Here is a 15,913-nt window from a genome sequence, read left to right as displayed (position 1 = left end):
GATTCTTCTTATGTGTTGATTGTTGATGTTAGTTGCATGTTTTAGTTTTAATTTCAGATTTGTTGATATTTTTGGAGAATATCTTCCTCTACTCCCTCAAATTTTAGTGCTAGTTGTCCAATCCCTACCAGGCCAACCCCAACACCTAACCCTACACCCAGCACTAACCCTTGTGACAGCTGTCCTGCCCCTAAGTCCACGCAAAGCAAGAAACTCGTTCCCATAGTTTAGTCTCATTTTACCTAATTAAAGGGTGGTGACCCCAATCACTGCCAAGGAAAGTGTTACCACTATGGTAAACATCACTATAGTAAACATGATACATCACAGTTAAAGGTGCACTTAGAAGAACAATGCAAAAAGAATCTAATATTGAAACCCTTACAAGAGAAGAGTCAATCTAGACTAGAGATTGGACTTAAAAAAATGGAAGATGAGAGTAGTGGGGGTTCTACATTGAAGGGGTATACTAAGTATGACCTCGATGAGTGTAGAAGACGGTTAGCTCATATGGTTATCATGGACGAGCTACATTCTCAGTTTGTGGAAGTGAGAGAGTCTCAAAAATATTCCAGTTGCTTGGAACCTAGGTTTAATACTCCTTCTTGCCACACTTTGGCAACAAATATTAAAAAACATTACAAAAATGAGAAGGATTTGTTGAGGGGCCAATTGGCTGGTCAAGTTGTAAGCCTCACTACCGATACTTGGACATCTATCCGAAATTACAATTACATGTCTCTGACTATGCATTTCATTGATTGTGATTGGATACTACATAAAAAAATTGTGAAGTTTTTTTTAAAATTTTTTTATCACAAGGGTGAGACGATTGGAAAGGCATTGGAGGCTTCAATAAAAGAGTGGAGGTTGGCACAGGTTTCAACGGTTACAGTTGATAATGCCACGTCTAACGATGTCGCATTGTGATATCTTAAGACCTATCTTAGAGAGGTAAATAAGACAATCTTAGGTAGTGATTGTTTGCATGTTAGATATGCTGCACATAGTTTGAATTTAATTGTGTCTGATGGCTTGAGAAATGTTGATGACTCGGTTGCACAAATCAGAATGGTTGTGAAATTTGTGAGATCTCTTCCTGGTAGATTGGAGAAATTTAAAATCGCTGTAAAGAATTTGTATTGATGTTCCTTCAAGATGGAACTCAACCTTCTTGATGTCGGAGGTGGACCAAGAATATAAGACAGTTTTTCAATTATTGGGTGATGAAGACATTCAATATGTCAGATACTTTGATGATCACGAGGGATTAGGAAAGCCTAATGATAATGATTGGGAGGTGGTTGCTGTCTTTGTAGATTTGTTAAGGCTTTTCTACAAGGTGACATTGAAAATATCTAGTTCTTTATACTCTATATACAATGAGTTCACTCAATAAATATGTAGGGTAAAAGAAAAACTGGATGAGATGTATATGAGTGACCATACTAGGATGTGATGACGGTCAAACATGACAAGTACAAGGGGGATTTGGGTAGGCAAAATATTTTGTTATAGTTGGTTGTTGTTCTTGACCCCCAACTCAAGATTGATGGCATGATATATGATTTGGGACTTGTGCACTGGGCCGCATGGGCTGAACTTATTAGGGGCATGGTTAGAGACACTCTCGATAGATTGTTTGATAAGTTTATCATGATCATGGGTGGTAGTGCACCTACACCTACCCCAGCGCTTTCTTTAGAAGTCGGGGTGAGGAAAAAATGTAGGATGGTGTGGGCCCAAAGCCTCTCATAGAACCCCCAACTAGTCCGTCAATCTACAGAGCTGAAGTCGGAGGTAGACCGATATTTGGCAGGGGAGCTTCAACCATATACAAAAGTGATTGATATATTAGCTTGGTAGAAGATCAATGCCGTGAAGTATCTTGTTCTCTGAGAGATAGCTCGCAGTGTTTTGGTCATCTGTGTTAGCACCATAGTCTCAGAGTCGGCCTTTAGTATTTGGCCGTGAAGTATCGTGGAGGCATTGATTTACACGTAGAATTGGATCAAAGGGACTCAAATTCATGTTTCGGATGTTGTTGACTATAATGAGGCCGACGATGAGGAGGGTGGTGATCAGCCTGGATCTGGTAATCGTTGATTTCAATGTTTCATTTTATTATTTTGATTTATATTCATTTCATTGGTATTAAATTATTAATTTCAAATTTAATTGTTCTAGCCATGCATGATACATCTACCTCCGCTGCAGTATGACTTCACCATATTGGTGGACCCCAACCCACCATTGCCATTTGTGGCTTTGCCATAGGTTTGTACAATTTGTATTGTCCATTTTTTTCATATTAAATTAATTTTATTTTTTTGTATCTAATCATTTTTGTAATCTTAATGCATATGCGCACCTCAACCCTCAATTCTAATTTCAAGCCGAAATTCAAATGATATATTCTCAATGTTGCATCTTGATCCCCATAATCTCATCTTGGTTAGTTAGATTTTAATTTGTTTCTTGCTTATAATTTTAATTTATCTTCTTATTCAATTGTTAATATTTTAGATTTTATGATCTCATGACTCACAGCAGGTAGCACTAAATTCTATTTCCACCCTTGGCCTAGGCCACCCGCCCCAAATGTCAAAGTCAATGTTCAAAGTTGCGCATGTCACTTTTATCGTTTGTGTCAATTGTATTTAGATTTAATATATTCATCTCTTTGTACTTTCGATAGAATCACAATGTCCCTTTTATGTTTTTGAATTTTGTAATTGTTTTCTCTTAATTTGTATCATGCAATAGTTTAGTTATTATAGCTTAGGAGATAGGACTTAGGAGTATCAGTAGTACTTCTTTAATCTTTTTTTATCTTAATTTGTATTTTTTTACTGTAAATTCAATTTATTGTTATTTCACAAAAATAACAAATTATACATTTTTTTATTGTTGGGCCCAAAATAGCCTAGAAACATTGAATAGGCAAAACATTGGCCCAGAAATAGCTTATGGGCCCATGACCCATTTGGGGGAGGAGGAGGGGGAGGGGGGGAGGGAGGGGGGGGGGGGGGTATAGGTATCCACCCTCGCACCTCGATAGCTCGAATGGGGTACCTGGCACCCACACCACGGTAGTAGGTGCTGGGTGGAAGAGTCCCACCCCGTCCCATGCAAGGCAGGTGGAAGGGAGGGGGTGCCCCTACACAGTATGGTATGGGTAGCACCCCTAGTTTTTTATTCCTTTGGAAGAGACACCATGCCAAACACCTTTCCCTTTCCTTGCCGCTCCTAAAAATTTTAACTTTTTGCATGTAGTGAAGAATTTGTATATGTTGGACCCAAGAATGTGTATGTTCTGATGAACTTTTTTTATGTTAACAATGTGTTTTGTTGTTTTGATATTGCGCTGTGCTTTTGGTTCCTTGGTGACTGGCTCTCTCTTCTCTCTCTCTCTCTCTCTTTTTTTTTTTTTTTTTTTTTTTTTTTTTTTTTTTTTTTTCTTTTTGTGTTTTTCCTCCGAGTAAGCTTGGTGAAAAGAGTGTGGTGTGAGAGTGTCTCGACCGGATAACTCTGGCGAGAGGTATAACGAGAGAGTTCCTCAACCATGTTACTTTGACGAAAGGTTTAGTGGGTGAGTCCCCCGACCGCATAACCTTGGCGAAAAGAGTGTAGCGGGAGAGTGACTTGACCGTGTAACTCTGGCGAGAGGTCTAACGGGAGAGTTCCTCAACCGTGTAAGCTTGGCGAAAGGTGCAGCAGGAGAGTCCCTCGACTGGGTGGACTCTTTCGCTATTCCTTGGGTAATAGAGTGTGGCAAGAGAGTGCCTCAATCGAGTAAATCTGGCGAGAGGTGTAACAGGAGAGTTCTTCGACCGTGTAACCTTGGAGAAATATGTAGTGGGAGAGGCCCTTGATCGCGTAAACTTAGCAAAAAAAGTGTGGTGGGAGAGTGCCTCGACAGCGTAACTCTGGCGAACGGGAGAGTGCCTTGATCGCATAACTTTGGTGAGAGGTGTAATGGGAGAGTTCCTCAACCGTGTTACCTTGTGAAAGGTGTAGTGGAAGAGTGCCTCGACCGCATAACCTTGGTGAAAAGAATGTGGCGGGAGAGTGCCTCGACCGACTTTGGTGAAAGGTGTAATGGTAGAGCATCTCGACCGTCTAACCTTGGCGAAAGGTGTAGTGAGAGAGTCCTTTGATTGCGTAACCTTGGCCAAAAAAGTGTCGCGGGAGAGTGCCTCGACCGCGTAACCTTGATGAGAAAAGTGTTGACCAGAAAACTACTAAGGCAATGAGATAAAATAAAGCAATCAGAGAAAACAAGGTGTTATCCAATCAAACTAATGAACTTATTGTGCCGGAATTAATACATCATAAGTTTAAACGTAATATTTTCTTCAATGCTCGGCATACATGATAAGTTTAAACGTAATATTTTCTTCAATGCTCGGCGTTCCAAGGGTGGGGCAGTTCATGCCCCATGGTGTCTTTGAGGCGATAAGCTCAGGGACTAGGATGATGACTGGCTACCACGACGTATGACCCTTCCCATCGCGACCCTAGCTTCGCCTATTCTGCTGTAGTTACCCGGTCTCCTTTAGGATTACGTCGCCTACCTTGAAGGACCTTGGTCTCACCCTCTTGTTGAAGTACCGTTCTGTTTTCCTTTTGCAAGTTGCCATTCTTGTGTCTGCATTTGCCCTCACTTCCTCTAGTAGGTCTAAATTCTCTTCTAGCTTTTCATCATTCGCTTTGACATCAAAGCCTTTCCTCTTGTGGCTTGGCAACCCTATCTCCATCGGTATCATTGCTTCGCTCCCTTACGCTAAGGTGAAGAGTGTTTTGCTCGTTGAGGTTTTTGGTGTTTTCTTGTACGCCCATAAGATTTTAGGGAGCTCATCCACCCACGATAGTGTTCGGAGTCAAATTGTTTGTCGTTGTCGAAGATGATGCTTTTTGGCACCCCGACTCTGCATATGATAGCTTTCTGTAAGAATTTCATCACGCTTTAGGCAGTCACTGTTGCCATTGCTTCAGGTTTTGTTCACTTGGTAAAGTAATTGACGACAACAATGATGAACTTGGTCCCTTTTTGCTCAGGGGCATAGGGCTGACTAGGTCTATGCCTCATTGGACGAATGGCCAAGGAAAGGTTACCGACCTCAGTTCTTTAGGAGGGATATTCGAGATTGGTGTGTGTAGTTGGCATCAGATGCATCTTTTTTACGAATTCATTTTCGTCTCTTAGAGTGTTTGGCTAGTAGTAATGTGGCGCCCTCGACCTCCACGTGTGATTTTGTTGAAGTCGTGACACCGGGATGATGACCACACGAATCATAAACCCCATCGCCATGTGCAAGTGTGTGCAAACATGCAAAATGTGTACAACAGAAATATCACAGTGGAAAAATATAAGACAGTCAAACTAAGTACCAAAAAGTTTAAAAAACATTACAACCCAAAATAAATCCTCCAAGAGGTTATACAATCATCCAGTTGAAAATATAAATAAAGCGGTAATAGGTCCCGCAATAAATATAAATAAGAAATATAAATCAGCAAGCCAATCACTCATCCGGCGGAACTGGTACCTCTGGCTCTAACTCTTCCTTTACATCAAAGTCTACGATTCCATAAATTGAAATCGTAAATAAGATTACCACAGTGAGCTTTCGCAATCTCAGTAAGTAATCAACACAACCAAGAGTTTAAAACATATATTTATACAACCAAAAAAGTAAGGCAACCAGACAAACAAAAGACCACAATATCATTTCTTCCACCCTTTCCCAAAATAACACCTTTAAACAGAACAGTTACGCCAAAAACCCCTTTGACCCAAAACAAAACCATTTGTTACGCATGCACCATGGTCTCCCCAATGAACCACGCACATACCCTGGCTCCCTTTGTCACACCACGGGTAATGACCGTGCATGTGATTTCATTACGAGCGTTGCCCAACTTCGCACCCGGCAGGTAACGTGACTAGGCAAACTCTAGCCCCCAAAGAGGGGCCACAGAGTTAGCACGAGAGCCTTACAGTCTCGCCCGAACCCGTTGTCAGCCGATGACAACCTAGAGGACATCTCTAAGTTTATTATGCTCCTGAGTGACCAGAAGAGCTCTACTGAGATAATACCCCATATCGGCTTGGGGTTGTGATATGCACACATCCGCATGTTATTACCAGAACACAAAAACCCAGTTTCCAAACCATAAAACCTGGTACAAAACAACACAGTTAAATAATCAAAGCGAATAATAATAATAGAAAATGCGTAGATGCATGACAAGCAGTATATTGGATGACATGACATAACACACATCAAGCAATACACAACATCACAACAGTGATGTAATCCCATCCTCCATCCGGCCCATGGCCCATTTCCCAACTGCTACTACATTATCAAGCGCAATACTTCATCGGGCCAAGAGTCATTCTCAACACAACCAGATTGCACACAACATTAGTGATAAAATTATGCCCTAATTTCTAGGGTCGCATTGGATCGAGTGCACATGTCGCTATGTGGACGGACACAAAACAATTAGATTATCGCAAAAACATAAACTAGAAATTAAATGCAATGCAAGGCAGATTTGGCTTACCGAGATGACGCCAAAAGTGGTAGAGCAGCGATGGGGCATCGATGGATTTGGGCGAGACAGAGGGCTTTTGGTGGGTTATTTTTTTCACAAAGAGGATACCAGATATGGGTTGCTGGTGGGTGGTAGAGAGATGTGCTATGGTGGGGCATGCAGAGCATGGTAGCGCTAGGGAAGGGAGATTTGAGGGAGAGGAAGACAAGTTTGAGGGGATATGAGTTTGAGAGAGGGAGACGAAGCTTTGAGATGGTTTTGAAAGGGAGAGGCTCAGCCTATTTATAAGTCGAGTGGGCATCCTCAGCAATCGCAGTCACCGCTACGATTGGGGGTGGTGGACGGCGAGGGGTCTGCGAGAGACCCACGCATGGCACATTACCAATGGCCACTAGTGGTGGTGAGCCATTTCCATGGCTGAAATAGTCACGGGTAGCAGAGAGGGGTGGGGGAAAAAGCTGGATGCAGGGCTCACGGATTAGGGACAATGGGCAGTAGTGGAGGGGTTCGCAGTGGAGGATGTGTGGTGAGCAAGGCTGGTGGCGAGGAGTGGCAAGCTCACGGGTCTGCAGCAACGGGAGGAGGAAGAAGAAAAGAAAGAAAGAAAAGAACGAGAGAAGAGAAAGAAAGGGTGCAGAGTTGGGGGGAAACCAGAAAATGATAGGGTTTTCACCCTTCAGTGATGAAACGATGCCGTTTCATAGTTGGGGGGAAAACTTTTCTCTGTACCCTCAACAACATCATTTTGAGATGGGATGGATGGGCTTCTCTTATGGCACACAGGCTCGGCCCGAGTTCCATACTTTACTCAGCCCAAAAACTCACAACACCATATACAAGCCCCCTTTCCTAACCCACTACACCAAAAGGGCCAAAAAAGAATAATAGAAATAAAATACAAGGAAATAAAATAAAAAATAAAATAAAACAACCAATAATACGATTTAAATAAATAAAAAACACACAGATTTTGGGATCTCACAAGTATCCTGCTCTCATGATCTTCGCGGCGAGTGACCTTCCTCTTTAAGTGATTTTAGCATATTCCTTTATGCACCTCCCTCATTACATATTTGGCTTCCCCTTTCGAGATGTACCTTAACAATGGGGTCGAAAAATCTCGTATGTATAATGTCCCATCTCATCTATCGTGGTGAACCGAATCACCCTGCTTCTAACTTTCCTTGCTTCCTCAAAGAGGTGGGAAGATTTTTATTTTTAGGTACTTGATTATATCATCCACCCATCCTGGTATGCTCTCTCCAACCTCCAAGGCCTCCTTCCCTACGGTCGATGTGTCAATAGCCTGGAGGCTAACCTCTCATGGCAAAGTTTCTTCTTGCTTTGTCGAGGTTGCTCGTGCCAACTGATTTGCTTTCCAATTGTCTCCTTGAAGAATCTGCTCGAAGGCGACTACACCCTTCGTGGACCTGATGGAGGTACTTTATTAGCCAACCACAACTTGCGAGTCTGCTCTCATCTCAGCCTCTTCCCCTCCTGAAGTCTCTGCTATGGCTAACCCCGTGAGCACTACTTCATATTCGACTTCGTTGTTTGTCACTTTGAAGTTTAGCCGCAATGCATGATTCGACTCAACCCCGTCGCCTATCACCATGTGAACGCCTAGGCTGCCTCTAAATCGACAAGATGATCCATTGACGTACACTTGCCATGGCATCCTCTCAGGAGCCTTGGACACATCCTCTTAGAAATTCATAAATTTTGATACAAAGTCAGCCAGGACTTGTCATTTGGCAGCAGTTTTGGGAACATAACTGATGTCGTATTCGCTCAATTTGATGGACCATTTAACCAATCATCTTGAGGTGTTAGGCCTTTACAGCACCTTCTGTAAGAGTGACGAGGTAACAACTCTTATTGGGTGGGCTTGAAAATAGGGGTGCAATCGCTGCGCATCTGTTACACATCGAAAGCATTCAGTTCTATCTACGGGTATCTCATCTCGGTTCCTCTTAAAACTCTGCTTACATAGTATGCATGTCTTTGCTCTTTCCCTTCATCCCTTATTAACGTGGCCGATACAACATCTGGGGTAGCGGCCAAATACAGCAACAAAAGGTTCCCCTTGCTTGGTCTGGCTAAGTAGTTGTGGGTGTGTCAAGTATTTCTTCAATTGTATGAACGCCTCCTTGTATCTGGAGTCCCAGCCTTGGGCCTTCTTTAGCACTTAGAAAATGAGGCACTTGTTTGTCGATCGGGACTCGAATTTGTTGAGGGTCTCTATCCTCCCTACCAACTTCTGTACCTCATTCAATTTCGTGGGTGACTTCATCTTTATGATTGCCCGTAATTTTTCGGGATTTGCTTCGATGCCCCTCTTTGACAACATGAACCCCATAAATTTGCCTGATTGCACTCCGAATGCGCACTTAGTTGGATTAAGCTTCATCTTGTACTAATGTAAGACGCCGAAGGCTTCCCTTAGATCCTCCACATGCTGTCTGAAATCCATACTTTTCACCAATACGTCATCTGCGTACACCTCCATGCTTCGGCCTATCTAATGTTTGAACATCTTGGTGACAAGTCTCTAGTATGTTGCTCTAGCATTCTTCAGGCCAAAGGGCCCTCGTAGTAGTACAATCCCTGATCGGTTATGAAAGCGGTCTTTTCTTGGTTGGCCTGAATCATCCTGATTTGGTTATACCCCGGATAGGCATCCATGAAGCTCAATAGTTTATGCACCGCCGTGGCATCGACTATCAAGTCTATTCACGGAAGAGGAAAGTTATCCTTTGGGCAGGCCTTGTTAAGGTCCATAAAGTCCACACACATCAGCCACTTCCCGTTGGACTTTTTCACCAACACTATGTTTGACAACCACTCAGGTTATTGAGTTTCTCTGACGAACCCAGTTGCTAACAGCCAATCTACCTCCTCTGCAATCGCCTTGGACTTGATAGAACTAAATTTATTTTCTTCTGTTTGATTGGCCATGCTTGACATTCAGCTTATGCTTTATAACATCCTTGCCAATTCTTGGCATGTCCTTATGACTTCATGCGAAGATATCTTTGTGCTTGAGGAGAAGTTGTGTCAGTTGCCACCTTTTCTCTCTTGTTATTTTGGTTTTGATCTTTACATAGTTCTCTGGTTGGGTTGGATCAAAGTTGACAAGCTCCAAGGATTTTTCTGCTTCTCCTTGTTTCTGCCTCGGTCATAAATATTTCTGGTCGTGGTGGGATGAGGACCGCGATGACACCTTCTCTCAGTTCGACTACTTTCACATCTCTCTCCTTTTGCCTGAGCTCCTAAACGTAGCATTCTCAGACAAGTACTTGCTCACCGTACACTTCACCAATCCTCGCCTTCGTGGGTAACTTCATTTTTAGATGATAGGTAGAGGTGATTGCCCTTAAAGCATTCAACGTGGGTCGACAAATGATATCATTATACGCTGATCGTGTCCTCGCCACTAAGAATTCCGTCCTGGCTATGGCGAGGTGGGGGTCTGTCCCTACTGACACTGGTAGCATGATAGACCCCATGGACTGCACTACTTCCCCATTGAACCCTTTCAACAAGGTCGGTGTTGGGTGTAGTTGGTCTTCATTGATTCTCATTCTTGTGAAGGCGTCCTAGAACAAGATGTTTGCTGAACTCCCATTATCGATCAATATCCTCCACGTGGTATAATTTTCTACCAACATTGTCACTACCATTGTGTCATCATGCGAGTAAACTACTCCTCAACAATCATCATCCTCAAAAGAGATTGTGGGAGAGACTTGTATTCAAGGCTACCTGACAGGTCTTTCTACGTTGTATACTTTCTCGTACCTTGTCCACCTAGCATATGCCTTCCTCTTGGAGGAAGTTGGGCCTCCTCCTGCATATCCTACGGCGATCGTTCGTATCTCTCCTAGTGGTGGATGTCTTCAATCCGTGTCATGCCTAGGACACCGATCTCGCAGTTCCTACAATCTCCTTCTTGGGCTCTCGCTCTGTTGGGGCTTGCACTCTTCTTTCCTGTCAATCGAACGCCGTGGTGGAGTAATGTTCCGAGCAAGAATATGCTTTAGCTTGTCATTGCCCCTCATCTCTTCAATCATTTGTTTTAGTGTGTGGCAATCTTCAGTTCTATGCCAGCTTGCATTGTGGTATGTGCAATACTTATAGGCCTGTCACCCATGATCCTCGCCATGCCTAGTCTTTTTTACCTTATCTTGATTATGCAGACTAGAATAGTGTACATGATTGCCGCTATATCGCCCTATGAGAATGTCTCGCCTTCCTTCGTGTTGGCTTCTCCTCGCCTTCCCTCCTTCCTGATCTCTGTTTGGACCCCTCCCCCTTTGCACATGCTCCATATTTCGCTCCGATCTAGTAGTTAAGGTGATTAGCATATCTTCGGCGTTGATGAAATCGTTTGCCCTATCCATAAATTCTCATACAGTGGAGGGGGTATTCCTCGCCAACTCAGCCATAAAAGGACTCCTCAGCCAAATGCCCCTGAGTAGAGCGCCAATGTGATCTTTTCATCTTAGTCATCAGCTGTTATTCTCTCCTTATTGAACAGTGCCAAATACGCTTCAAACTCTCCTCTTCACTTTGATTTACGGTCAATAGGTATGCCGCCGACCTCCTTCACCTTTGACTGGCCATAAACTGGGTTAAGAATTGTTTGCCCAGTTCTTCGAAGCTGTATACGGATCTCAGCTACAATGCCTTTAACCACCCTCGGGCCATTCCCTTCAAAGCCAAGGGGAAAGCCCTACATGCAATCTCTCCAGAGAACGAATGACACTTCATGTGAGGTTTAGACTTTTCCAAATGCTCCACTGGGTCTTTAGATCCGTCGTACATTTCTATTGATGGAACTTTGAACTTGGTGGCAATGAAACCGCCATGACTTTTGCACTATATGGCAAATTGGTGTTGGTCAGCATCTGATCAACTTAGGAAGATGTCCCTATTTTCTGGGTCATCCCCTCATACTTATCCATTAGGTTGCGCTAGTCATGATGCATCTTTTGTTTCCTCATTTTCCTGAGGAGGCTTGCCTGCCCTAGCGCTAGGTGCTTCCATCTCAACCCTATCGGCCTGGTTGGGTGCATTGTCCTCCCTTGATGGCCCATTCTTTGCTCTAAGGGCCTCGTTCTCTTTTCGTAGCGACTCCACCATGGTAGTAAGTTTCCTCACTACTTCTTCCATCTTTGCGAGCCTTCCCTCCATATATCGCGATGTCACTTCCTGATCTCTGATTACTTGAGATCGATTATTGGTGGGCATGTGAAAAACACATTGGTTGTAGGACAAATGGATCACACAGATGGCGCCAACTGTTAAGGACGTGTTTCACAGCTTCTCACACACGTTCACCTACAACCAAAGAGGAAAGAGGCTTGGGAGTTTAGGGAAATGCCTCTGATGCCTAAGTCAATAAAGGTAATGAGATTTCTCTAGCAATTCATTCAGATGGGTTCATAATCATACCTGGATGATATAAATAAAGCTCACGACTCTTCCTAATAATATGCAATAACTATCTCACTCGTTATTTGAAATTCAAGCCTTCAGGATATTAGAGCTTAGCTTATCTTTAAATGATCCGATAGCCCTTTCATCTCGAAGTTCTCGAGCGGTTGTTCCTCTGGCTCTAGCCAGAATATGCTTGGATTGGATTAGGCCTTGGATCAACTAAATTATTGAGCCGTCCTATAGCCTATGCCCATGATATGACCCAACAGGCTCGGGGAAAGGATTAGGCCCCTTCCAATGTCCATCTAAACTTTATAAAGACCTAATTTAGAGAGATAGAGACTGTAATATGCGTGAAATATTTAATTAAGACAGACACGGCTAATTAATACTCAATAAATAATGTTCCCTAAATTCCCACATAGCGAATACATCACCCTATATATGTATATTAATTATATGTATCCTGACTATAATAATTGAGTTATAAGATCTGGTTGGCGAAAATGCATGTTAGAACAAACGTGGCTGAATAAGTAATCGAGTTCTTCTAGATTAATTCTTGATCGAACTCTAGGGACACCTAAATTGGGAGAGAGATAGGCCTAGATCAGTTACCAAAGTTTTAAACTTATAATGCATTTTTTTTTTTTAATTCGAATAACTCACAATTAATTAACACTATACTATATGCACATTAATTTCGTTAATTACAAATTTGAAGTTATAAACAGCATGCAGCAACGTCGGGCTACAAAATCAGGGCAAACTTTGAATTTCTTAGTCATGAATACAAATATCAAAAGTTGCCAATCACGCATTGGTCGAACATCTTTCACCCAGCTCCATCTGGAAAGGATAGAACATGATGAGAAAAGCTAGCTAGGGATGGAATTAATTTATATTCCATATTTGTGAAGGTTAAAAGGTCGAGAAGTCCCTGATGATCAGCTTCCACAGCCATGATTAAAATTAGGTCTTCTTTTTTTGTTGTTGAATCACCAAAACAGAAGTCTTGCTGTTGAAATCTGAGGAGGCCAGCAAGTCTCCGATAATCCCCAGCTCCGGGAATTCATTCCATTCTGCAAGCCCTGATGTCTGTGTGGAATTACTTTTGTCTCTTCTACCTACTATAATAAGATCGTACTCGTCCACCATTGAACGAACTATCATTGCCGTCTGAGGCCCATCTTTCACTCTCTCCTCTAAGTATATCACATATTCTTGACCCACATTGTTCATTTTAACATCTTTCAGTACCTCATTGTCAAGCAATTTGTCCCAAATTGTAATATCTTCACTGTCGGTGGTAACAAAATGAACCACAGTCAAGGTGATGTTGTTCTCATTGGCCATGCGTTTGGCAAAAGTTAATGCCTCTCGATCATCATTTCCACCAACGAAGATCATTGCCACAGAAAAAGGTGACTTTGATGCAATAACATTAGAGCTCTTCGAATGGCCGCCACGATCAACGAGGATTCCGACAGAACATGGAGCAATTTCAAGGACACTGTTATTCAAAGTCCTTACACTACTATCCTCCGATTGGATAGACCCATCCACCGACCATTTTCTGTGGAATGGGAGTACTATGAGGGAAGCTAGCTTGTCCAGTGCGAGAGTACAGATGTCTTCATGCATGAACTTGGTCGGAGAGATTGCTGTGAAACAGTATGTTGCAACACCAGCTCGATTATTTTTTTGAAAGTTATTGAAGGCGCTGATGACATTATCTGAATAAGCGGATGTTTTGGACAGAGTCTTTTTCTTCATTTCGTGGGAGATAAAAATAGGAGAGGATCGGCCAATTAGCTCTATAAGGTGAAGCACGTAAATGCCAAGAGGTCTTTCTCTAGTAGGGCATGAGGATTCTAGTAGTTTGATTGCCGCAACAATGTTTTCAGGCTTGTGAATGCAGACCAGGATTCGGAGCTCTGCATTTCTTTTGTTGTGCATAATATTTCTTTTCTGGTAGCCTGCATATTTCCTTGAAGGATCGTACAGGTATTTCACCAGAACTGGTGCAATAACTGCATTCAAGAGGATCGCGATATTTGACAAAGTGAGCGCTGGGCCCGTCTGGATTGCTTGCGGCTAATAAAATGTGACAAAAAAAAAAAAAATAGTGAATAGAGAAAGCTCACTACAAAAAAATATTATTTGTAACGGATTTTATGTAATGAAAATGATTATTTACAATCAAAACAGATTCATTTTGATAGAAAATAGTTATTTTTACAAGAAATAACTAGCCACAACTGAACAATTTTGAAGGTAATTTCATCTTGTAGGAGGAAGAGAAAAAAGAAAAAGGATAGCCAAGTACCTCGGTATCTCTGAATTGGGTATTGAGGGCGAGGTGGATTTCACCTTTGGAACTCAAAATGAGAGCGAGTGCTAGAGCATCATTTAAGGGCATTTTGGTGTACAAGAGAGGAACCATAGGCGCAATCATTTTGGCAGAAAAAGTGAAGAAAATGAGCAGTACATTGAATGTCATGAAGCTGTCATTGAATTTGATCAAACGCAGATCTGTCCTCATCGCACATGTAGTCACAAAGAGCGGCAAAAACACATCTTGATTGAAGTAGTAAAACTTTCTGATTATTGCAGATCCCAAAGGGGGTCCATCTGGCACTGCCAAACCCAGCATCAAAGGTCCAAACAAGAATGACGCATGGAACCACTGAGAAAGCAATCCCGCGAAAAGCATTAACATCAGGATTAGTTGAAGATGTGTGCGTTTTACAGGCCTGCCTTCGGGTGTTTGCCTGATTACCCAAAACATTGCCGGTCGAAAAGCAAACACAACGACAAAAACATAGGTAATGCTTGATGATGCACTTATCGCCGCGCCCATCATGCCTTTCTCCCGACTAACTTTAGCCATTGAGGCAAGCCAGAGAAGAAAGGAGCCAAAAATGTCACTGACCAATGCTGCAGATAGGCCTAATTGTCCCAGTTCAGAATTCAGGATCTTGAGGCTCTCAAGAAGGTATACTACCACTGGAAATGGAGTTAGACAATTTAGTGCTGTTTCAAATGGAAGGCCAGTCGCTTCTACTGCGGTTAGCCAATATCTTCTTAGTGTCACTTGGACTGTGAAGCCAACTAGCAAAGGAAACATTATGCAGGCAATACCAGCAAACAAGGATTTTCTTCCCACTCTGTTTATCACTCCCGCATCCATTTTCACCCCACTCATAAACGTAAAGAGTACGTGACCAAAGGTAGCTATCATTGCCACTATTTCTTGATTTCTATCCGAGAACAAAACCTTGAATATTCCGAGGCGCCCCAGGACTGAAGGACCGAGGATTATGCCAGCCTGATCATCAACATATAATAAATTAAAGGAGTGTCTTCTATTCATCAACATATATATATATATATATATATATATATATATATATTACTCTATCAAATATTAATATAAATATATGTGAATGTTCGATCGAATAAAAAAAAGAGTACTGGAAGACGTTGGAGATGAGAGAGCACATACAATAAGTTGTGAGGTGAATTCAGGGATTCCATACGGCTTAAGAATGCAATGGGTGAAGCGCGTGATGGCGAAAATAACAACCATCTGAAGCTCGAGCAATGGCAGTGTAGAAGGAATCGTCCCAGAACGAAAGTAGTTCCAAAAACCTGATGAATGGATCTCGGTGGGAAGATGAATGCATTCTTTTATGGTCATCGTGTAGGTTCCATTATAATACGAGGTAGGAGCCCCGAGCAGCGGAGATTGTCCTGCCATGCTGCTAGCTGCTGGTGTCTGCACTAGCTAGTCTCTCTTGGTCTAATTAATTTCTTCAATCTAAGAAAAATGAGGAAGAAAGAAAGAAAGAAATGCACGAGGAATGATGACCATGGGAAGTTGGATTTTTTTTTTTTTTCC

The 15,913-nt window shown here is 42.4% G+C and overlaps 1 protein-coding gene across 1 annotated transcript; it reads right to left on the bottom strand.

Annotated features, from left to right (window-relative positions):
• Positions 1-12,981: 12,981 nt before the first annotated feature.
• LOC121240750 (cation/H(+) antiporter 3-like) lies at positions 12,982-15,712 on the bottom strand. The gene is made up of 3 exons (XM_041138290.1): positions 15,518-15,712; positions 14,339-15,340; positions 12,982-14,106 (listed from the first exon to the last, which is right to left on the bottom strand). Exons 1-3 carry the CDS (start codon positions 15,710-15,712, stop codon positions 12,982-12,984), a joined length of 2,322 nt encoding a protein of 773 aa, XP_040994224.1.
• Positions 15,713-15,913: the final 201 nt, after the last annotated feature.

The sequence above is a fragment of the Juglans microcarpa x Juglans regia genome, chromosome 7S (assembly GCF_004785595.1).
Source record: "Juglans microcarpa x Juglans regia isolate MS1-56 chromosome 7S, Jm3101_v1.0, whole genome shotgun sequence".
In the NCBI taxonomy this organism is placed as follows: domain Eukaryota; kingdom Viridiplantae; phylum Streptophyta; class Magnoliopsida; order Fagales; family Juglandaceae; genus Juglans; species Juglans microcarpa x Juglans regia.
Note: the sequence above shows the minus strand (reverse complement) of the source record. Positions and strands in the feature narration are given on the sequence as shown.

What these genes read in the sequence shown, in the direction of transcription:
- LOC121240750 (XM_041138290.1), bottom strand. Translation starts at nt 15,712, where the DNA reads ATGACCATAAAAGAATGCATTCATCTTCCCACCGAGATCCATTCATCA. An exon ending in AATTCACCTCACAACTTATT is followed by an intron (nt 15,341 to 15,517) that starts GTATGTGCTCTC and finishes GTTGATGATCAG; the next exon opens with GCTGGCATAATCCTCGGTCC. An exon ending in CCCAATTCAGAGATACCGAG is followed by an intron (nt 14,107 to 14,338) that starts GTACTTGGCTAT and finishes ACATTTTATTAG; the next exon opens with CCGCAAGCAATCCAGACGGG.